This window comes from Enhydra lutris, unplaced genomic scaffold (assembly GCF_002288905.1).
Source record: "Enhydra lutris kenyoni isolate GAN:26980312 unplaced genomic scaffold, ASM228890v2 scaffoldscaffold9, whole genome shotgun sequence".
NCBI lineage: Eukaryota > Metazoa > Chordata > Mammalia > Carnivora > Mustelidae > Enhydra > Enhydra lutris.
The window spans coordinates 8,982,289-9,006,350 of NW_019154093.1; the positions used below are offsets into that span (position 1 = coordinate 8,982,289).

Below are 24,062 nucleotides of genomic sequence, written 5' to 3' on the forward strand. Positions count from 1 at the left end.
TGAGGTTGCTGTGGTGCCCAGTTTGCAGGGCAGTGGTTACCTGGGCAAGGGTGATGGCAGGACTCCTCGGTACCTGATCTGCCTCCCCTCCCCACGGTAGAAGACGGGTCCTTGCACTGACCCTGGAATCCGGGTACCCACTCCCACAGAGGAGGTTCTGAGGGCTGTGACAGTTGGGAAGCAGCACGTACATCCCCGGGGAGCCCCAGTGCTGCCACTGTACCAAGAGGAAGGCTGGAGGACGCGCCCTCCTGTTTCCCACTTCCAGGGCTTTGTTCAACTCTCTTCTCACATGGCAGGGTCTCCTTGCGCTGGAGGCCAGTTTTTGGTATTCAGTGCTTCCAGTTGCTCAATTAGATTTAATTATCCACTCACTGCGCTTCAGGAGCTCAGTCCCTGGGGAGCTGGTCCAACTGGGGTTTTAAGCAACAGGAGTCAAAGCACAAAGAAACAGGTGAGGAAGTGCCGAAAGAGATGGTTAAACCAGGAGGGAAACAGCAGCCCAGAGTGACGTGCCACAGGGCAGGGGTGGTGAAACCTTACTGCTGTGGAGGCGACTAGGGCAACATGGGAGCGTGAGGAAGAGTGCCAGTTCCAGAGCTGGGACTTTTAAGCAGATGGATTACAGACAGACAGGGGCGCCTGGGTGGCTCAGTTGTTAAGCGTCTGCTTCTGCTCAGGTCATAATCCCCGGGTCCTGGGATCAAGTCCCTCATCAAGCTTGCTGCTCAGCAGAGAGCCTGCTTCTCCCTCTCCCACCCTCCCCCACCCCGCTTGTGTTCCTTCTCTCACTGTGTCTCTGTCAAATAAATAAATAAAATCTTAAAAAAAAAAAAAGTACAGACAGACAAACTGAAGGTCTGAGTGCTGAGGGCCAAAGGAGGCCTCTGGAGAAATCCTGTTCTGGAGCAGGCTCCAGGCTTCAGACAATCATGCCTGTGGGCAGATCACTGCCTCCTTGGCTCCCCTAGGTCTTTCCATGTGGGATACCAGATTCAGATGTCAGGGCAACTGCTCAAGCCACCTGAAGCTTGGTTACTTGGGTTGGAGTACACAAGCATATTAACCACTTCCTAGTCAAGTAGGGATCTTGCAGAAGAGACAGACAGACAGGATGACCAAAGACTTGTACTGAACTAGCAAGCTGGTGAACTCACAGCTGGTCTTAGAGCCACTGTGTGCCAGGCCGCCGAGGTGTGGGGCAGGCGCAGGGCTGCGGGCCCATTTCAGGACAGCTCAACTCCTTCCTGGCAAATCTTGGTGCCACAATCTTGTCCTTAGCAGAGGCCCTGGCTCGCCCTCCCCATCTTTGTCTAATACCTGCAGAACTGGCTGACTCAACTAGGGCAGGGCGTATCCTGGGGTGATGCACCTTTGGGGACAGCACAGAAAATGGGCCTGGGGAACAAGGTTAAGTCAGATCTACCTAACAGAATAAATGTAACATAACCAGTGCTCTTCAAACCTTAGTTGCCACTTAAATCGATGAGAAAGAGGTAGGGAAGTGTTAAGAACTAAAGGACTGTGTTAGTCTACAATCCTGGGCTTTAGTACAAGACACATTCCGAAGAAGGGCTGGGTTTATTTTCTGACGGAATCTTTTAATATAAAACAAAGATAAAACACATCTTAACCCTGCCATCTGCCAGCACGCCTTGTTCTTTACAAGAAGCACGCTAGACCTTACGACTAAACAGCAGAGTCTTTAGGAGCATTTGGTTGGGAGAAATAGAAAAAGCAGATTCCAGGGAAGCCCGGGCAAGGCCCAAAGCTGAGATTCGTCCCTGAACACTACAGCAGTCCTTGTCTTTTCAGATCCTCATAGGTCTTCTTATTCACAACATTCCCACTGGAGTCTTCATACTCCTCCTGGAAGGAAAGGGGCACACTATTAGCTATGCCTCCTGGAAGAAATGTCTGGAACCAGCCTCTGGGTACCTGAGCTCACCCTGGCTTGATCTCATGGCATGCATCTAAGACAGCCTTACTCAACAGGGGTCGGCCGGAGAATCCAACCCGACAGCTCCAGGCATCCACTGCGTGCCATGATCTAACATACCCGAGGCATCTAGCGTGCTACCATTTATGACCTACCTTTGGGATAACTGAGAAAATAGACTGTTCACATCACTCTCTGCGTCTAAGATGATGAACGCTGGTTGAGAAAGGGTGACCAAAGGCAACAGTTCTCTAATGATTCCCAAGACCCTAGGTTTCTGCCCTTTCTACCCGAGACTACTGAAGGGTTGAAAGGGAGGCCGAGAAGGCTGAGCTTCCTCATTTCAAGTATAATTCTCCTTTATTTTATATACTGGAATTCTACATTACAGTTTGTAAAGGACTTCACTGCTTTAAAAAAAGAAACGAGGAAACAAGGATGCTTCCCCACCTCAAGAGACGGGCTCATCTCTCACTGGGTGCTTTCCTCAAAGGAGACCTAACCTATGATATGGATTCACAACTTCTTAGCCTGTGAATCCTCGTGGCAGGGCAGGACATTGGGTACTCCTGCTTGCCACATCAACATTTCAAGAGCAGAATACGGTCTGTCTTAAGACACACATTTCAAGTCTGACACATGTTAATATCACAAATAAACTAGGCTTACAAGTCAAAAGCCAATTTACAGATACTGGCACAGAGTACTTGCCACTACTGTGACCCAGGGACCGCCTTTCTCCTCCCTTCTACAGGGTGAGGGAGCAGTCACTTGACACTCTCCCGATGCTACGTTAGCACCCACCTCGGTGTCAGGCTGCCATCGTTCTGATGCCTTCTGCAGTTTCAGTTTGGCCCACACTATAGAATGAGAAATGAGCAGCAGTCAAGACTGGACTAAGTATCCATCAGGCAGACAAGTGTTACAACATCCCTGTCCCCATTAAGGTCCTCCTGGATGACACTGTGCTTGAGACTTTTGCCTGCCCCGGACTGGAATTTCAGTTCTGGCCCACCCACAGACAAAACCCCCTCCATGGCAACACTTACCACAATCTCTGCTTTGCTGTAAAAGAAAAGTTGGGCCAAATATAACCAAAGAACTCTTAGAACAGAGAACTGATATGCCCTCAAAGAAGTTAGTATGTACAACCTACGGGAATTATGGGACAAAGTGACCTTATGGTCTTAAAGTTCATTACAGAAGAGAAAGGAAACACCAGGCTGGGTCAAGTATGTTTCTTTAAAGCCTGGTGTGTAGATTTCAAAAGCTTCAGAGGAGGAAAATAAAAGATGAAATATCATGACCAAAAAATCCAAAAGGTAAGATAGCTCAGCAAACACTGAAAATATTAAAACGAGAACTCTTAACAGTTCAGTAAAAGTATTCCGATGAAGAGGAAAGGGACCAGATGCTTCCAGAAATGACCACAGATTCAAAGGGAGCAAGCACACATATATAAGGCAGGACAGGCATTGAACCAGGAGAGACCTAACTCTGACAGACTGGTGAGGACAGGTGCACTCCCAGAACAGAGATCCACACAGAACAGCTAGGACAGACCCACTGAGGGAGAGAGGTTAAATATTACCAGTATTAGGAATATTGATTCCTAGCTGCTTCCACATTTCCCACTAAGTAGAGTGACTCCAAACTTGACAAGATTATACTGTGATAAGCAGTGTGTTATGTGTAAGATATGAATCACTAAACTCTACTCCTGAAACTACTTTGACACTATGTGTTAACAACTGAAATTTAAATAAAAACTTGAAATATTAAAAAAAATACTTGGGGCGCCTGAGTGGCTCAGTGGGTTAGAGCCTCTGCCTTCGGCTCAGGTCATGATCCCAGGATCCTGGGATTGAGCCCCGTATCGGGCTCTCTGCTTAGCGGGGAACCTGCTTCCTCCTCTCCCTCCTGCCTGCCTCTCTGACTACTTGTAATCTCTGTCTATCAAATTAAAAAAAAAAAAAAATACTTGACAAGAGTGGAAAAAATACCATAGAGAGCAAGCTGAATCCTAACACGGGGGACATAACAGGGAATCAATAGATGAGAAAGTGCTTGGTTCTGTTCCTGGTGTACAGATGCTTGCTTCATCAACCTTTCCTTCCTTGCTCATTGCTTCAAATCTCCAAATGAGCTCAAGTCTTCAGGCCCAGGCAATATACACATTACAAGTGAACAGAAAATTTATCATGTGCTACAAGGAACCAGGGCAGTGTCTTGTCACATTCTATGCCCAGGCCATTCAGGAATCCAGTCCAGAGTGGTACTATAATACTGGAGACTGGAAATGCTGTTGTGACTGCCTTTTTTTTTTTGGAGCCATCAGGATTTTTCTTTACAGAAAAGAAATGGATGTAGGAAACTACGGATCAGTAAGGGGGATGATATTCTTCAGAGGGATCTGGAAACAATTAGAAAAGAATGGGACCACCTTGGGCACCAGTGTGGATTTACTAAGTGAAGTGAATGAACTGATTTTCCTGTTTTTGATGAGCTAGCTGACCCAATAAAAAGCCAGAGACATAGGATATCACAATTTTAGCAAAGTCATTCCTCTCACTGGCAATGTCCAGAGTTCATTACAACATTTACATTTCTTATGCTATTACTGTAGACAACATGGTGGTAACTGAACTTGATGCTGTGAATTTATCAGTTAGATAAATTTGTACCTAGTGAATACTGGTCTATGGTGACCACCCATCTAAATCATGGGGGTCTCTGGTGGCTATTTCACAGTGCTCTTTCTTTCTTTCTTTTTTTTTTTTTAAAGATTTTATTTATTTATTTGACAGAGAGAGATCACAAGTAGGCAGAGAGGCAGGCAGAGAGAGAGAGAGGGAAGCAGGCTCCCCGCTGAGCAGAGAGCCCGATGCAGGACTCGATCCCAGGACCCTGAGATCATGACCTGAGCCGAAGGCAGCGGCTTAACCCACTGAGCCACCCAGGTGCCCCACAGTGCTGTTTCTTAACTGTTTTTTCTATAACTTAAAAAAAGAAAACAAAAACAGGGGTGCCTGGGTGGCTCCGGTGGTTAAGTGTCCAGCTTTGATTTCGCCTCAGGTTGATCTCAGGATCTTGAGATCAAGCCCTGCATTGGGCTCCACGTATGGAGCACATTTAGGATTCTCACTCTTCCTCTCCCTCTACCCCACCCCACCCATTTGTGTGTGAGCATGTGTGTGCTCTCTCTCTAAAACAGTAATAATAATGATGATGATGATAAAAATAAAAGTTAGATTAAAAACAAATAACCATAGTTTAAATGGGAGTGCCAAATCCCTCCCTCCTGGCTAAAAACTCCAGAAGGAAAACTTCAACAGAATAATCTAAAACAAAGACCAACAAGTTAATCCAGCATAAAAGCTATGCCAATGGTTACTTCCCTGTCCACCCCCTTATTAGGGAACACATCTTCTTGATGTGTTCTGGAAGAAGCAGTAACCATTTGTGCTGCTGACTCCTGGACACCCAGCCGACTGGACTACAGATGGCACTGGACCAGCTGTGTCTCCCCCTAGTCCTATAAATGGGGACACCGAGACCTAGATGGAGCTGGACAATAGCAGTCTCTGAAAACTGAGGAAGGGCATCAGAGCAGGGCTAGGGTTGCCCGCATGTGAACTCAGGTGAAAAGATACAAGAAAGTGGAGAAGGTGTATATACAGAGAAAAGCACAGCTGAATAAGCATATTCTTGCAAAAAGGGTGGAGAGCATGCAGTTAGTTTTAATATGCTTTCTTCCTTATAACCAAACATTTCTAAGATGTCTACTTCGGAATCTTCAAGAAAAAAAAAAAAGGATAATCCAGGTTTAATAAAAAAGAATTCTACCACCAACAGGAAATGAAAAAAAAATTATAGAAACTATATCATAAAAGAATTAACCTCCATTCAGTAATTAATCGCTTAATACTGATGAGACATCTGGGATAAAGCCCGTCACCATTTAGTGGGAGCCAATATGTGTACAATCATTGATCTGCTATGAAAGTCGGAAAGAAAGCCAGAGAGTTAATCCAGGATACTCAAACGGAGGAACTATGCCTGGGGAAATGAGAAGGGGAGAGGTGATGATAAATTTATAGTAAATCTATGATCTGCTGAGGGTGGAGTAAAAAAGTGAAAGGACAAAATGAGATTGAGATAGAGGTAAAACCATAAATGTTATACAGAGAAACAAAATATTAAGGAAAGTCATGATGGATGGAAATACTGCAACAAATCAAAGAAGTGGCAGTAATAAAAATGTGTATGGGACTGATTAATCGAGACATCTGAATCAAAGGAACAGATTTTGGGGGTGTCTGGGTGGCTCAGCTGATTAAGAGTCCAACTCTTGATCTCAGCTCAGGTCATGATCTCAGGGTTGGGAGATTGAGCCCTGCATCAGGTTCCGAACTGGGCATGGAGTCTGCTTAAGATTCTCTCTCTCTCCTTTTGCCCCTGCCCTAGCCCCCAGCTTGCACTCTGTCTCTATTAAAAAAAAAAAAAAAGAAGAGGTAGATTCTGAAAATAATTTGGCTAATGGAAAGATGGTGGAATCATGAACCTGCCAATAATGTTCTGGAAAAAAATAAGTTTTTCTAAAAATCTAGGTAAGACCAAGGAGAGAATCCATGACATTTCTTCCTGGAATCAATTTAATGATCAACTACTTTTATTTTTATTTATTTATTATTTATTTATTTTTTAAAAATATTTTATTTGGGTACCTGGGTGGCTCAGTTGGTTCAGCGACTGACTGCCTTGGCCTCAGGTCATGATCCTGGAGTCCCAGGATCAAGCCCTTTGTCAGGCTCCCTGCTTGGTGGGGAGTCTGCTTCTCTCTTTGATCCACCCCCCTCTCATGTTCTGTCTCTCTCTCTCTCAAATAAATAAAATTTTTAAATTAACATATAATGTATTATTTGCTTTGGGGGTACAGTCTGTGAATCATCAGTCTTACACATTTCACAGCACTCACCATAGCACATACCCTACCCAATGTCCATAACCCAGACACCCCATCCCTCCGCCTAATAAATCAAATCTTAAAAAGAAATAAAATATTTATCTATCAGAGAGAGAGAGAGAGATAAAGAGAGCGTGCACACAGGCAGAGGGAGAAGCAGGCTCTCCAGTAAGCAAGGAGCCCGATGTGGGACTTGATCCAGGTGTCCTAATTATTTTTATTTTTTAAACATTTTATTTATTTAAGAGGCGCCTGGGTGGCTCAGTTGTTAAGCATCTGCCTTCGGCTCAGGTCATGATCCCAGGGTCCTAGGATCCAGCTCCACATCAGGCTCCCTGCTGGGCGGGAGGCCTGCTTCTCCCTCTTCCACTCCCCCTGGTTGTGTTCCCTCTCTTGCTATGTCTCTCTCAGATAAATAAATAAAGCCTTAAAAGAAAAAAAAAACTTTAAAAAAAATTTTTTGTTTATTTAAGTAATCTCAACACCCAACATGGGGCTCAAATTCACAACCCTGAGAGTCACATATTCTTTCAACGAAGCCAGCCAGGCGCCCTGACCATGAACTCTTTAATTGGTGAGGGTGAGTGAAAGGAAGCAGTATAGCACTGTGGAAAGAGAAAAGACTCTACCGTGGGACATGGGTTTGATCCCCGGGTTTTTCCCATTTACAAGGTATGGGACCTGGAAAAAGTTACCTAACTTTCCTCTTCTGAAAATGTGGGTGACCTACTACCTCAATCAACTATATAATTAAAAGTACTCTTTTAAATAATTTCTTAAGAATCAGAAATAACATCTTTAATAAAGTCTCAATATAACGTATCAATAATGGATACTCCTAATGGATTTCTGAAAGAATGACATCTGGTTCTACATGCCTCTATTAAAAAGAATAAAGAAACAAACAGAAGAAAGTTCTCATCTGAAGACTTAAGGAATAAAAAATCCCTGAGATTACAGAAAGTATTGGCAGGAAAAAGAATATAAAACACAAGAGAAATGAAGCACTCGGTTTCTACTTTGTCATGATGAATCAAGGCATTTATAGGTTATTAACTGGAAAATCTTTCTAGGCTGGTCCCTTTGTATGAAGAAATAACCTATTTAAATATAAGTAGTTTCAAATGACAAAAGAGAATGTAGCGGTAATTCCATCCATTTTATGTCCTCAATACTGTTTTGATCCCTAAACCTGACAAGTGATTCAAAGGAAAACAAGAAGCACATCTTTTATTTACAGACACAAATATAAAACTTCTGAGGAGAATCCTAATAGGATAAATAAAGCATTGAGTATCCACCCCCAATAGGAAAGAATCCAGGAATGCTGTTTAATCCAATGCCCAATGAAAGAGTGATAAAGGTGCAATCTTTCTCTTGTGCAATGTGATTAATAAAACCATCAGCCAATCTTAAAGTCAGTGTAGATGAACAAGCATCATTCCCTTTGAAAACACCAGCCAGGTAAGAATGACCTATCACCTATTTCTATTTAATTTAACATAAAACTTGGGGAAAATGCTTAGGATCCTAACCATGGAACAAACAAACATGAAACAAAATTAATCAAAGTATCACTTTTGTTTTAGCAGTTGGCATGAATGTAAGCTTAAAATGTTATCAATATCAATCTCAAGGAATGAGGCAAATTGCAGGACATAAAAATATACACATCCACAACCTGCTGCCCCTAGCCCTGGATACATCAGGGTACTGGGGGCAGTGAGTTGTAGGACTGGTCACTGATCTGGTGTCTAGGGAATGGGAAATAAAGCATACTTACAGGAGACAGCATCTTCGATCTGTGTCACATTAGCAAAGTGGGCCGTGTTTGGGATACCCAAACACCTCATGCCATGGGCATGACGCCATTCCTAGGAGAAGAGAAAAGAGAAAGGACGTGAAAATGAGAAGTAAAAGGATGTGAAATGGGAATAACTGAACACAGGGCACAAGCTCCACTCTATTCATAAACCCTAATTTGACCCTTTGCAAAAGACTCCACCTAATGGCAGCATTCCTTCTGTGGCTCCCATTTGTAAACAGCCGGCCACGACTGATAAGGGGCAGTAATTTCAAAGCAGCACTGCATTGTTCTCCTCACCGGGCTGGTTTCTCAAACCAAGATCCAGATCTAATAATAGTCCAGACAAAACCTGTGTCAAGACCACAGAAAAACGCCACCACTCTAATTAACCAGTGGCCTTCCACAGAGCCCCCCCGACCCCCCAGCATGAGTAAGCACTACTGATGGCAGATCACCTCTGTAAATAAGGGCGAAGACTGCGCACCAGGCATAAGCAGAGATGTGCAAGAGAGCACGGAGAGGCAATGATGGTTTGGGCTCGCGGATGGCAAATGGCATGGGCTTTATCTTGGCCGCCAATTCTAATGTACTGGAGGTAGTACTGAGAAAAATTCAGAGATGACTCAGGGGCTCAAGAGAAAAGACCCATGTGATATGGATGTCTGAGGAAGGAAGTGAGGAGTTCATATACATTCTCTGCCCTGGGTCTAGCAAATCTTTCCATTTGTAAAACTTCCTTTCGAGTACTAAGAATTAAAGGCAGAAACACAATAAGGATGAATCCACTTTCTGGAGTACTACCCAGACAAGGCCTTTTCTCAAGAATTGCTTGATAAATGTCATCCTCTTAGCTCTAGTTTTCAAAGAGGCAAACACCCATTTAAGACACAAAAAAGGAGGCAGTCAGTCCCTTCTTTGGTCCTGTGTACTAGCAGTGGGTAGAGAGCTGAGTAAGGAGTCAGAGGATGGTTTAAGGTGCTGGCAGAAAGATAAAATGAGAGAAGTGTAATAAACAGAAGCAAACGGAAATGAATTTCAAATAGCAGAGTGCCAGAATGCCTCCAGAAACCATCTTAGGCATTATTCTAGGCTAGCAGGGTGCCAAAGGTCAAATGCCACATGCTTGACTTTAGATCCACTCCTTGCTTCTCTTAAGCTCTGGGCACTAGTGCTACTCTCAGGGTGTTCCTATCCTCTCTAAAAGCTGCATGTTTCACACTTTAATTTCCAGAATTAAATTAAAATTTCACATTTTAATTTCCAGAATTTCCTCTGAATTCCTTACAGCAAAGTGCCGCTGGAAAGCCTTGGGACCTCGGTAGGTGTAATTTCCACAAATCTCACAGTTATAGTTGATGTTTAGACCATGAAGCTTGTACAGCCAGTAGGGAATAGGCTAAAAGAAATCAGAGAGGAAACAGTATTAGACTCATGTCCGCTTCCTGAACGGGCGATGGGATAAGGAAGGTGGTAATACAGGCACGTACTTTGCCATCCCAGCCAAGGGGCAGGTTCTTGGGGTTGTAAATGATCTCATTCTCTTCGTCTTCACTTTCACTCTCACTGATCTGCTCTTCCTCTTCTTCTTCTCGCTCTTCCCCAGTCCTTGCCTGCTTACGTTGTACATTTTCATGAGTGAGATGTCGCTGTTCCTAAGTCAGGTCCAGAAATGAAAGGGAAGTCAGAGAAAAGTAGTGCAGAACAAGAAGGGCAATTTTCTACAATTCTTGCTGACCCCTCAACTTCTATGGTTTTCTTTTTTTTTCTTTTTTAAAGATTTTATTATTTGACAGACAGAGAGAAAGAGCGAGCGAGCACAAGCAGGGGGTGGAGAGGGAGAAGCAGGCTCCCCACCAAGCAGGGAGCCCGATGAGGTACTCGATCCCAGGACCCTGGGATCATGACCTGAGCTGAAGGCAGCCGTTTAACCGACTGAGCCACCCAGGTGCCCCGGATATGGTTTTCTTACTTGTACAATAAAGGGGAAATCTTGCCTTCTTATCAAAACTCCTTATCAATAGGCTCTCCCTGATCCTGAAGGAAAAAGTCAAAAGTTTCAGGTCACTTGCCTAAAATACTCATCTTAGGCCACGGACTTACTGCAGAACAACCCAGAACAAAGTCTTTCTGTCTCTAAAAATATTTCCTTACCCAGTCTGTTCTTCTCCTTCCTCACCAAGAAGACAACCTTCTAACTTGCCTTGAGTCTCTCCTCATTCCAGTCCAACTTCCATTTTCCCCCCCAAATTTATGTACTTTTAAAAAATCCCAATCTAATGGTACACTTTGTTTAAAACATTTTGTCTTTTTTTTTTTTTTTTTAAAGATTTTATTTATTTGACGGAGACATAGCGAGAAAGGGAACACAAGCAGGGGGAGTGGGAGAGGGAGAAGCAGTCTTCCTGCTGAGCAGGGAGCCCAATTTGGGGCTCAATTCCAGGACCCTGGGATCATGACCTGAGCCAAAGGCAGATGCTTAACAACTGAGCCACCCAGGCACCTCCTGTCTTTCTACAGTTTTATTTATTTATAAAAATATTTTTATTTATTTGACAGAGATAGACACAGCAGAAGAGAGAACAGAAATGGGATGAGTGGGAGAGGGAGAAGCAGGCTTCTTGCTGAGCAGGGAGCCTGACTCAGGGCTCAATCCCAGGACCCCAGGATCATGACCTGAGCAGAAGGCAGACCCTTAACGCCTGAGCCACCCAGGTGCCCTCTTTCTACTATTTAAAGAACAAAGTCCAAATCTCCAACATAACTGTCCAAATTATTCTCTGACCACTCCCACCCTTACAAGGTACACTCCACACACACTGGTTTTCTTCTCATTATGTCCTAATATCTATTTTCTCTCCATGATGTTTTACCTTCATCCTTTCTGTTTCTTCTTTCTAGAACATTCTTTTTCCCTCTTTCTACTTAGAAAGCTCAGTCTCAAGGTGTCACAGCACGCATCTATTCTGCGGCAGTCACTTATCTCCCCCAACCACAAAGTGGCCTTTTCAAGGTCAAGAGGCATGTCATATTCACTATCGTATCCAAGGATTGGGCACAATGTCTGGAAACCAACAGGCATCAATAAATGGTAAGCCAATTGTAAAAATCCTATCAGTACATAACAGGAGCAACTTCTAAAAACCATTCTGGCTGAAACTTTAGAGAGTGGTGCCACCTCCTGGCAGGGAAGGCAAAATGCTCTCAAAGGAGAGAACAAAAAGTAGTCAGAACATCTTGGGTCACGGGTACAGATTAGCCTCCCAATCATCTTTAGAGGACTAGCAACTCAGACTGCTGTCCATAGTAACAGCCAGGTTCACTGTGGAGAATATTAGTGGCCCTAGTGTCCAACATGCTAACTAGCCCTTCAGTGAAAGCAGCTGGGAGCCAACAAGTGACTAGTTATATAGCTAATATATGCATGTATATTATATGCATTTATAGCTATTATATGCCTCGAACAAAGGCAGAATGAAAACACCCACGCAACTGACAGGGACATGTAAACAAGCTATCTGAGCCAGAACTATCACTTAAAACACCATCTGAACATCTATAAAGGGAAAGGCTCTAGGAGCAGTTGAAAATTGTACAGACACTCTGAAAGGCTGCCCTACGACTCCCAGAGATAGTGCCCATCTTTTCTGGATGAGTGCTGCCCTTTCTTCTACCTTCTCTTCCCTGAAAGAGCAATTTCCCTAGTATTCCTCTTCCTTTCTCTCTGAGATAAGCATCCTGTCTGGTGAGGCCTTTTTCCACTCCCAACCCACCCCTGGCTCTTTCTTGAAAGAATATTCAAGAATCAGCTCATAGCAAGCTTTGTACCACTAACATTCTAGCCCTAGCAAATTCCTTGTTATCTTCTGAATATGTGTCTTTTCATAGCAAGTTATACCTGAAACGCTGCTCTAAGCAGACTTCCTTCTAATGTCTTTTGAGTATCTGCTTCTATCTCCTAGATATATTCAGGAACTTCTAGGTATATTCTGGAATGCAAAGAACCTACACCATTCTGGATACTACGCTGAGAGGGTTGTCTGTTCTTTCTGCTTGGCTTCATGGCAACTGGGCAACCTTGGGAATATCACCCAACAACAGGCACCTATGAACAGAACGGAACCTCACTGAAGGGTCAAGTACCTGAGAGAACCTTACTTTCTGCTGAACTAGTTTAAAACCTACCCTTCTTCTTTCGCTCCTAAAAAAAAAAAATCCTATGAGTTCACATTTCTCTGATTCCCACACCTTACAGTATTTACTGCTCTCAGCAGAGTCCATTACTCACCCCAAGAATCTCTACATATTCATAGATCTGGGCTTCGAGGAAAGCAATGTCTTTGTTCCTCTCAGTGTCTCTGGAAACAAGAAAAAAGGTGTATCACTCAAGGATTCTTTTACCCAAAGCCTTATCCCATGTCTGGGAACATTTATTCCAAGTGTGCATTAAAAACTATAAGCATGTGACAACTGTCATGCTGTGAAAGCAAATGCTCTGTTCAGCTCAGGACTTGCTGATGGAAGTATTAAGGTTATTTCTTGGAATGCATGGAAGCTGCCTCTCTAATCTCATTCTAGAAGACATAAAACACATCAAGACACTTAAATTTCCATCATTATAATCTACAAAGAAAATGTAGCATAGGAGACAAGCTCTGGGACAGACTTAGGCCCAAATTCTGACCCTTAGTACTTAGTAACTATGAGATAGTGGGGATATGCCATAACTTTTCTAAGTCCGTATGTGCAAAAGATCAGGGTAAAAGCTACTTTTCTTTCTTTTTCTTTTTTAAAGATTTTATTTATTTATTTGACACAGCAATCACAAGTAGGCAGAGAGAAAGAGGGGGAAGCAGGCTCCCCGCTGAGCAGAGAGTCCAATGCTGGACTCGATCCCAGGACCCCGAGATCATAACCTGAACCAAAGGCAGAGGCTTAACCCACTGAGCCACCCAGATGCCCCAAAAGCTACTTTTCAGAATTACAAAGCACACATTAAAAAAAAAGTATCCTGTACAAGCATGTGGCTCAAGAAGAGATTCAACTACAGGGATGAAAGGTACAACACAGGGAACACAGCCAATGGCACTGTAATAGTGTTCTATGGCGACAGATGGCAGGTATGCCTGTGTATGGCATAACGTAGAGTTGTCAGATCACTACCTTGTACACCTCAAACTAATGTAACATTGTGTATCAACTATACTATAATTTTAAAAAGATTCAATTATCATTAGTAAAAACAAACTTAGAAAAATATTTTTGGAACCTATTTAACTTCCATAGCCTCCTGAGATAACAAAAAGTACCTAGAGGGGCGCGTGGGTGGCTCAGTTGGTTAAGTGTCTGCCTTCAGCTCAGGTCATGATCCCAGGGTCATCGGGCTTCCTGCTTAGCAGAGAGCCTGCTTCTCCCTCTCTGCCTATTTGTGTTCTCTGTCATATAAATAAATAAAATCTTAAAAAAAAAAAAAAAAAGTACCTAGAGCCATTTCAACATTAACCCACTCTCAATCACCAGAGTACAAACTATTCTTGGTATATAACAATGATGGCGCTCTCTACCATTTGCACAGAAAAACGGCAAACTGTATCTCTCTGAATCAACAATGGCAATAAACCTGGTTGCTGCGGTAAAAATTCTCCAGGGAATAACATCTTAGAACTGTCCACAGAGATGCCACCCCAGCCACTCACCGCTTGGTGCCTTTTGACTTGGGATTTTTGGCAAACAGGGAGGTGTCAAGTGACTCCAGGGACTTTCCTTTGGTGCTGAAGAGCCTCTGGGCTCGCTCTTCTAGGGTCCTAAGGAGACAGGAGAGGTAAAGATATCAGAGTTACTCTACCATATGGTTCTGCATACTTCGGCGGTGCGGGGTAACAGAAAGAATGGCATCAGAGTCAGTTATTGTGCAAACATACAGTAAACTGGGAGAGCTCTGAAAAAGCAGTCTCTTACCCACCACACTTCAAGCCTAATGCTAAGAGTGCAGATTTCAATCTGTCCAGACCCAGGGAGGCCAACTCCTACATAAAAAAAAAGAGCCAAGTTACAATTTTATATAAATAGACTTTGAGAAACAACAAATGCTTAAGCTTAGGTCTTTACAAGTGGGTGTGTGTGTGTTCTTGAAGCTGTGGCAAGACCATACATTCCATAGCCAATAGCTAGCACTCAGCTCAAACTCTCTCAAGGACTGACTCTGTGGTCTAGTTCATATGTAATCATACTGGTAGTGACCACCTCCACTATAAGTCTCATAAAGTTTATACTTTTCAAAGTAGATGGGTAAACTTTTTTCTTTTTAGCTTTATCTTTCCATGTTTTTTGTAGATGCCTGGTTCTAGAAACTGGTGTCTTACCATGGCATTAGAAACAGATTGAGTGGTTTCTCTGAGGAGTGAACATGTGGGGCCAGTATAGTTACTAAAGAGAACATACCTCCCAGGAAGAGAATGCAGAAAGGTCAAGATGGGCTCCAGCATGAGTCAGGGCACTGCTTGTCTCTTTCTGGCAAGAACAACAGTGAGATCCAGGTTTAAATGAAGACAAGGGAGCCATCTACCTACATTACCAGGTGGCAGATGGCCTCTTTCTTTCTTTTTTTTTTAAGATTTTATTTATTTATTTGACAGAGAGAGATCACAAGTAGGCAGAGAGTCAGGCAGAGAGAGAAGGGGAAGCAGGCTCCCTGCCGAGCAGAGAGTCCTATGCGGGGCTCGATCTCAGGACCCTGAGATCATGACCTGAGCTGAAGGCAGAGGCTTAACCCACTGAGCCACCCAGGTGCCCCAGATGGCCTCTTTCTTATATGCATGTATGACTATGAATCGAACTCCCATAAGAGCAGAACCAAAGACAAGATCGTTCATTCTCTCCCTAAGAGTTCAGGAAAACCCAAGTTTATCACCAGGACTGAAAACACATGATGGAGATTCTGGCACATAATCTTTGCAGTTTGGGGTCAATAAGAACCGCACAGCAGTAATGACATAGCTGGCGAAAATGCTAGGCTCGGCCAATAGCAAGGAGGCACTGACAAATCTCATTCCAAAGCATGCACGGCAAGAACGCCTGACATACTGTGAGGGACACCTCACAGTCACACTTATCCCGAGGGATCAGCTGCTAATGCCCTAAGACAGAGGCTCAGTATTCAAGTAAAACTATTAATCCAATTCCTCTGCATGTCCTCTCCCCAGCCCCACTAAAGCTTACCGGCCATCCAGGAAAGGTACCGTTCTCCCATTTCTTCTCAAATTCATTCTGAATCTTCCCAAAAAGCTCATTCTGATCTTGGAGGGGCTTCACTCGATCTGTGTAATCTTGAAGGTACTCAAGCAGCATCTCCAAATATCTATACAGGAACAATACAGAGAAAACAGAGTATTTTTTATATACTGTTATGTCCTGTAAAATAAAATTCCAGTGATACCAGTTTTTAAAAGTAATAATACTAATTTTTAGAATGAGCTTACAATTGAATTTTTTCCTAACACATCATCTTGATTTTGACCTTTCTGATCTCATTTCATCATCATAATTTCAAATGATAAAATCTTAATTAACTCGCATAAAAGATGTTAAAAAGAAAATGAGAAAGAGAGAAAGTCAGTAGTACAGATCACAAACCAGGGGCATAAAAACACAAAAAAACCTTTCCATCTGTACATCAGTCATGCACCTCACTTCGGTCACAATGAGAAATGCTAATCTTTTTCTTGTTAAACTCAAGACACAGATCCCTGAATGAGACTTCTTTCTACAATGAAACAAATTTAAGAACAGCCTCGGTGTAAGATCACAGATGTGCCAACAGATGCACATTCTTCCAGAGCCAGAGTAAGACACATGTTTAAAACTGGCATTCGAAATCTCTCTCCTTCAATAAACCTGGAAGTCATTTGTGTCCTTATTTCAGGCAATAAAATTCAGAACTCTGCCATCAAATCTTTACATTAAATAACCTAATCAAATCCAGGAGAGGCCTAGAGGCTAGCAATGCCTACCTCTTATATTCGGCATTCTTCCTTTCTTTAGGAATGTCAAATAACTGGTCAAAGATGGAGAGATACGTGATGTAATCCAGCTTCTGAAAAAAGAAATGACAAGAGATCCAGTTAGGGGTTTGCACCAAGTTGCACTACAGTCTCTAATAAATGAGATCAAAACTGAGTGTTGTCTGATAACAAGGACCAGCTCATCTTAGTCTCTTCTTGCCCATGACTTAATTCCTACACAACCTGGGGTGTTAATGCCACTGCACTGAGCAGACTTATCAGACATGCAATTAACTGAAAAATAAAGATCAAATCAATCAACAGTAAATGAAAGAAACATTTGTCCAACACTAACTGAATGCAAACCGAAGGCTCTGACACCCACTACATCCTAAACTAAGCTTCTGAAGTGCCATTTGTCACTCATGGCATCACTTACTGAGCACCTTTGGACCAAGTATGTGGATACAAATGAGAACAAGACAGATACAGGACCTGCCCTCTTGGAGCTTAAAGTACAGTCACTGAACTTTTGGGACATTTCCTCACAACTCCATGAGGATCTTAATCATACATCTTCTTGTGACCTGAGACTGTCACATTGGATCCCAAATCTTGTGATAAAAGACACTTTTGCAGGCAGAGATTATGTTTTCATATTTTTCACATACCTACTACGTGTGCCTATTGCAGGGGCTCACTGTGAGCTTTTTAAAAAATTATTTTATGTTTATAAAAGCAAAATATGTATCAATAAGCAATAAAATTTGTTAATAAAATAGTATGCTTGGGGCGCCTGGCTGACTCAGTCTATAGAGCATGTGACTCTTGATCTCAGGGTCTTGAGTTTAAGGCCCATGTTGGCTGCAGAGTTCACTCAAAAAAATAAAAATAAATAGGGGCACTGAGGTGGCTCAGTCAGTTGAGTGTCCAACTCTTGGTTTTAGCTCAGGTCATGATCTCGAGACTGTGAGATGGAGTCTGGTGTCAGACTGGTGTCAGTGCTCAGCAGGGAGTCTGCTTAAGATTCTCTCCCTCTGTCCCTACCCTGTGCGTGCATGTACACACACATGCACTCTCTAAATATATATTTTTTAAAAATTTAAAAACTAAAAATAAAATAAGACTGTTGTATTCACTATAAAAACCTTTCAATTTACATACTGTTTCATTCCAAGAAAGCCCATTACGTCTTTTCTAACGGTTACAAAACACAAGATAGGGGGCGCCTGGGTGGCTCAGTGGGTTAAGCCACTGCCTTCGGCTCAGGTCATGATCTCAGAGTCCTGGGATCGAGCCCCGCATCGGGCTCTCTGCTCTCTAGGGGAGCCTGCTTCCTCCTCTCTCTCTGCCTGCCTCTCTGCCTGCTTGTGATCTCTCTGTCAAATAAATAAATAAAAAATCTTTAAAAAAAAAAACAAAACACAAGATAGTGTAATTGCTCTCTGTCCAGAAGCCCCAGCCTGCCATCCCGACCCACCTCTAGAATCAGTAGCACTGTCATCCCGTGTGTCCCCCGTCCCCCACACCCGACCACCACCACCACTGGCCCTACCTCTGAGGCCTTTAGGTTAATGTATTTGAGGTAACAGTCATGAAGATCAAGATAACGACCATAACCCTCTTCATCTGTGAACTCGACCAAGTCTGAAAGAATCAAAGATATATCAGTGATTCAGACATTAAAGACCACTTTCTTGGTCACTCTTCAAATGGATGGCTAATTCTCTGTGACACGATATAGCCCTTCACCCAAATGTCCTCCCTATGCTCATGAAGTCAACAGACCTCAGTTTTCCAGGCCAGTGAACTTGAGCAAGGGTAGTACGAAGTGAGTATTTTGTTCAAGCCCAATTTAGGATGTCAATCCAGCTGAGAACACGGCAATAAATTTCTCTGGGGCTCTGTTTTCCAGGGCTCGGAGGGAAAATCCGAGCTCTGTCATGAACCTGCACTTTTGTTAGTGCTCGAGAGAAATGTTGAAACCTACTTACTTTGTGCTTCTTCACTTGGATTCTCTCGAGCCTTCAGAAGCTCCTCAAATTCCACTGACATTGGCACACAGATCTGAGGGGAAGAAAGAAGAATTCAGGTGGATTTTTAACAAAAAAGTTGCAATGTTGCAGAAATGCGCTATATAGTAAGTTAGACTTCTGATGTTTGAGACTTGATTTTCATTAGGAGCCTACTATTATTCCGCAGTTACCTTGCTTTTTTCTTTTCCTTTTTTGGTATCATTTGACTAAAAACTCCTAAAGTAACACATGCTCACAAAAACCAAAGTCCCCCTTTAGCACTGTTAAGAGACCTTTTTATATCATCTGTTTCCAAATTTTGCTCAACATTAGGATTACCTGGGAGTATTTAAAAAAAAAAAAAAACAAATCTTAAAAAAAATTAAAATATAAAAATCCCCAAAGGATTTAAACATATCCTGCAAAATTTGCAAACCACTATTCTGTATATTTAAATACATGCATATGTACAAGCACCTACAGGCAAGTGCAAGGCATTTATTTTTTCACATAATTCTACTTTTTTTCCTTAGTATATCTTGAGCATCCTTCCAATCCTTTTTAAAAACCATCTATTTCAGGGTGCCAGGGTGGCTCAGTCATTAAGTGTCTGGATCCCAGGGTTCTGGGATCGAGTCCCGCATCAGGCTCCCTGCTCTGTGGGAAGCCTATTTCTCCCTCTCCCTCTGCTGCTCCCCCTGGTTGTGTTCCCTCTTTCACCGTCTCTGTCAAACAAACAAACAAATAAATAAATAAAACCAAACCATTTATTTCTCATCACCTTTCTACCAAGGCCAGAATAAGGTTAACACACCAGAATGGTACTCACGTCTTCTCTTTTAGCTAGCAAAAGATTTCACGCTTGATGCTTCAAAGGTGTGGGAAGACTTCTGCTGGTGTGAGAAAGTGCCCTCATCCATCAAGTCAACCTCAACCATTAAGTCTATGAGCTAATTTTCAGATCTAAATCACAAGTTTTTTTTTTTTTTTTTTTAAATCTCATGCCTGACCCCAGTCACCTAACTTCTACCCACAGGACACTTCTACCTATATAATGTATAACATCACTTGAAAAGCTCCATATATAAAAATTCATTCCCACTGCAAGTGGGTTACCTCTTTATCTCCTCCAAGGGAACAAACAACTTTCCAGTTACACAGTCATGAAAGCTCAGAATAATCTATAACTGACTCCTTTCCACATCTGCTACAGCCATGGCCTTGCTCCCTTCCCCCGCTAGAACTCCTTCTCCTGGGGCACCTGGTTGGCCCATTCGCTAAGCATCTGCCTTCAGCTCAGGTCATGATCCTGGGGTCCCAGGACAGAGCCTGGCATCGGGCTCCCTGCTCGGTGGGAAGCCTACTTCTTCCTCCCCCACCCCCCGCTTGTGTTCCCTCTCTCACTGTGCCTCTGTCAAATAAACCAAACCAAACCAAACCAAACCAAACCAAACCAAACCAAACCAAAAACTCTTCCCCCTAGAACTCTGGTCAGCTGTTCAAGATGTTCAGTCGCTTCTAGATAACTAGGATATAATCCCTGTTCCTTATACTATTTCAATACAGTGGGGTACACATTCACTGTCATAAAATATAATCAGATCATAAAGATTAATTTCAAGGGAGGAATGGATAAGGAAATATACTTCATGAAAAAGTTGGCCTCTGGGTTAAACCCTGACAGTATAATGATCACTGTTAAGTAAGTAAAGCCTCTTTGTGTTAGATGGATCCCCTAGGTAGCAGATTTCAAGAGAGAATTAGGAGCGCAAGGAGTTTATTGGGGGTAATGCCTGGGAAAGATAAAAACCAAGAAAGAGGATGACTGGGCAGGGATAGCCTATGCTGCGATTCAGACCAAGTCTTTTCCTTCCCAGTGGGGAGCTGTGGAGCAAAGGATGCTCATTACAAGAGTCTTGCACTGAATGGAAATATCCAGGCCACAGTATCTTCACTTGTGCTCTATCCCTGGCTGGGGCTACCCAGGAAGAGCGTGGCCTTGGCCTAAAGATGAAGGGGAAACTGAAAGTACTGGAGGTGCAGGATGTCACCTAAATGGTTCTTTTGAAGGGACATCTGAATGGTGCACCTCCATCCTCCTTATGCCTTTCCTTTAGTATGCTCTTCAGGCAGGTTTGGAAAAAAATACTTTCTGAGTATCATACCTCATTTGGGTGTTTCCGATGAAATTCCTTTATTTGCTTGAGTCTATTATAAAACTCGGCAAATTCATTAGGTCCTGAAATGGCATTGAGTTCCTCCTTTCGTAATCTGCAATACCAGAAAAAATTCGAAGAACACAGTGCACAAAATCAGTCCTTGAAGCATGGCTCCTCAGAGGTGCTAACTCCTGGACTAGAAGTGACTGTCACTTACCCATCCTTATCATCATACAAATCCCGCAGGTTCCCACTGACTTCCATGTACCTCTGAAAGACAAACACAAAACTCATCAGAACAAAGCAATCTGCACAACTACAGGGCTAAGCAACCAAGAAAGCTCACTAGTCAAGGCCCAGGGAAACCCTGAGAGATGTTAAAAGTTCCTAGTCTCTTTTTCAAAACTTTTGGGACCAGATTTGCTTCAGAATTTGGAATTTCTAAGTTGGGAAAAATATTATATATCATGTAACATCCCTACTGGAATCTGGAACACCTATTAATAATTCTGCAGTGAAAATTATGCATTATTTAATAAATGGGCTAAAGACCATCCAAAGCTTATCTGTTAAGGTCAGGGTTTTGCAGCCAAATAAGATCAAGTCAGATTTTGCCACCAAGTAATTACATTCCCCTACGCCCCCAAAACCTCAAAGAAAATCTTTGTTTTCACAGTAGTTGGGTTTGGGAATTTAAATAAGGAACTAGAGGCTAACAATAGTAATTACCTTCTGCGAATCGGAAACTCTGATTAGGTCTTTCAATCCTTTCTAAACAGACTTCAAATACATGCAAGAATAGAAAGCATTTTGTATAACGAACCTTCATTTACCTATCACAGAGCAGTTAGCATCAACATTTTGATTCAATTCCTAAAAGTACAAAATTGAACTATTACTAAGCAAACCTGGTTTGCTAGGTAAAAATTTCAAAATGGTATTCTGGGAGGGGTGCCTGGGTGGCTCAGTGAGTTAAGCCTCTGCCTTCCGCTCAGGTCATGATCTCAGGATCCTGGGATCCAGCCCGCATCGGGCTTTCTACTCAGCGGAGAGCCTGCTTCCTCCTATCTCTCTCTGCCTGCCTCTCCACCTACTTGAGATCTCTGTCTGTCAAATAAATAAATAAATTTTTAAAAAAATGGTATTCTGTGAGGAAAACACTAATACCCAACATTGGGGAGGGGGGCGGGGGTAGGGATAGTACCTTTTGTGCCTGGGCCACTGACTCCTCCTAACTATTCTTTGTACATCATGGGGCACAGGATGGTATGAATAAGAGGTCCCATTCAGGAGTGAGGAAGGACAGCTCAGCACTCTCGGGTTTGGAAGCCGCGAGGACTTCTCCAGTCAGACAACCCTCGACTGGTCAATCTGGCTACCTTTGGCTGGACTGGTCTCATATTGAGACCCCGAACCCCGCCTTCCCTCTCTTTCGCAGCTCATCCCGACCCAAAGAGAAGCGGACAATGGAGCACTCACATCTTGCATGGCCCGTGTGCGGTGGTCAGAATTGATCTGGTCCCGGAGCTGGAGAAAAGCAAACGGTGACACAGGCGCCGTTAGTCGGAGTCCTGAGGGTGGAAAGGCTGCCCGAGGGCGGAGCTTAACCGCTCAGGTCTTAGCGGCTGCCGCCGAGGCCTGGGGGGCTCTAGGCTTCGGGGGGCGGTTACCACGACCGGAGCTCAGAGAGGAAGCCCCGGAGGGAGCCGGGGATGGGGCGCGGGAGGGTCTCGGGGCCAAAGAAAGCTCTCCGAGGTTAAACACCGGGATGGGGCCCAGCCTCGACGTAGCCTTTGCCCAGGCCCCACTCACCGTGGACTTCTTAGTGAGCATCTCTTTGGCCATGACATCCATGAGCCGTTCCTTTTCCTCATGATACCTCCGCTGCTGCTCCAGAATTGTCTCCATTTCTCCTCCGCCTCTGCACCTCGACTCAGACCACCTACACGGCCGGAAACGACTCCTGCCGCTTTGCGCGCCCGCGCCCCACGCTGAGCGTCCGGGCGCACCAAAGTTCCGCGGACGCCGGAAGTGCTCGGGGACTCGAAGAAAAGGGAGCATCACAAGGTAAGCATAGCCGGTGTGCTCGAGATGGCAGCAGTGCCCCCTGCTGGCCGGAGGTGTCGTGGAGCGATGCAGAGTAATTTCCAGGTGCCTCTAGGGGGCGTACAGAAATTCAGGAATCTGAGGTTAAGGGCCCGACTTCCTGGAGTTTTTATGAGGCGGGCGGGGCAGGCAGGGACTTCCCGGACTGAGGAGTAGTTGAACCTGTATGGGAGTTGGGGGACCGGACGTTGAATCTTTAGCTTTAAGCGTGACTTATGTTAACGTTTTTTCCTTCTCTAGACCTCGGTGTCCTTCTTGTTAATAATCTCTCTCTCGGGGCACTTGGGTGGCTCAGTGGGTTAAGCCTCTGCCTTCCGCTCAGGTCATGATCTCAAGGTCCTGGGATCGAGCCCCACATTGGGCTCTCTGCTCAGCAGGGAGCGTGCTTCCCCCTCTCTTTCTGCCTGCTGCTCTGTCTGCTTGTGATCACTCTCTCTGTCAAATAAATAAATGAAATCTTTAAAAAAAAAAACTCTCTCTCTCTTTTTTTTTTCTTCAAGAAATTCACATGTGGAGGGCTGCCTGGGCAGCTCAGTCGGTTAAGCATTTGCCTTCTGCTCAGGTCATGATCCCAGAGTCTTGGGATCGAGCCCCCCATCAGGTTCTCTGCTCAGCAAAGAGTCTGCTTCTCCCTCTGCCCACGCCCCCCCCATGCCCGCCAGCGGGGGCGTCCTCTCTCTCTGAAATAAATAAAATATTTTAAAAAACAATAATAAGTTCACATGTGGAGAAAAATCTAATTGTAAGCAAGGGGTCTGGTTAAATAAAAAATGGTACATTCACGTAGTGAAATGCTATACAGCCATAAAAAAAGAATGAAGCAAGTTTCTAGGTATAGAAATTAAAACGTATGTCCATATATTCAGACAGTCATAGCAGTGTTATTTATAATTAACAAAACTGGTCGCAGCTCCAACATCCATTAGCTGATGAATGAAAATGTGGTATATCCATACAGTGGGATAGTATTCAGCAATAAAGGAATGTTACAATATAGACGAACCATGAAAACATCATACTAAGAAAAAGAAGCCATACACAAAAAACGACATAGGATATATGAGATGAAATGT

General features: G+C 43.5%; 1 protein-coding gene across 2 annotated transcripts; it reads right to left on the bottom strand.

Annotated features, from left to right (window-relative positions):
- Positions 1-1,562: 1,562 nt before the first annotated feature.
- On the bottom strand, positions 1,563-22,894 carry LOC111143442 (splicing factor 3a subunit 3). 2 transcript variants are annotated; one of them, XM_022497191.1, is made up of 17 exons: positions 22,696-22,894; positions 22,363-22,410; positions 21,101-21,153; positions 20,890-20,995; positions 18,704-18,776; positions 18,265-18,356; positions 16,719-16,801; positions 15,928-16,066; positions 15,151-15,219; positions 14,668-14,735; positions 14,406-14,513; positions 12,998-13,067; positions 10,200-10,364; positions 9,998-10,108; positions 8,689-8,779; positions 2,744-2,799; positions 1,563-1,869 (listed from the first exon to the last, which is right to left on the bottom strand). In XM_022497191.1, exons 1-17 carry the CDS (start codon positions 22,789-22,791, stop codon positions 1,792-1,794), a joined length of 1,506 nt encoding a protein of 501 aa, XP_022352899.1. In that variant the 5' UTR covers positions 22,792-22,894; the 3' UTR covers positions 1,563-1,791. The 2 variants fall into 2 exon arrangements, with proteins under 2 accessions (XP_022352899.1, XP_022352900.1); XM_022497192.1 differs by lacking the exons at positions 20,890-20,995; positions 21,101-21,153 and having other exon boundaries at positions 22,696-22,866.
- Positions 22,895-24,062: the final 1,168 nt, after the last annotated feature.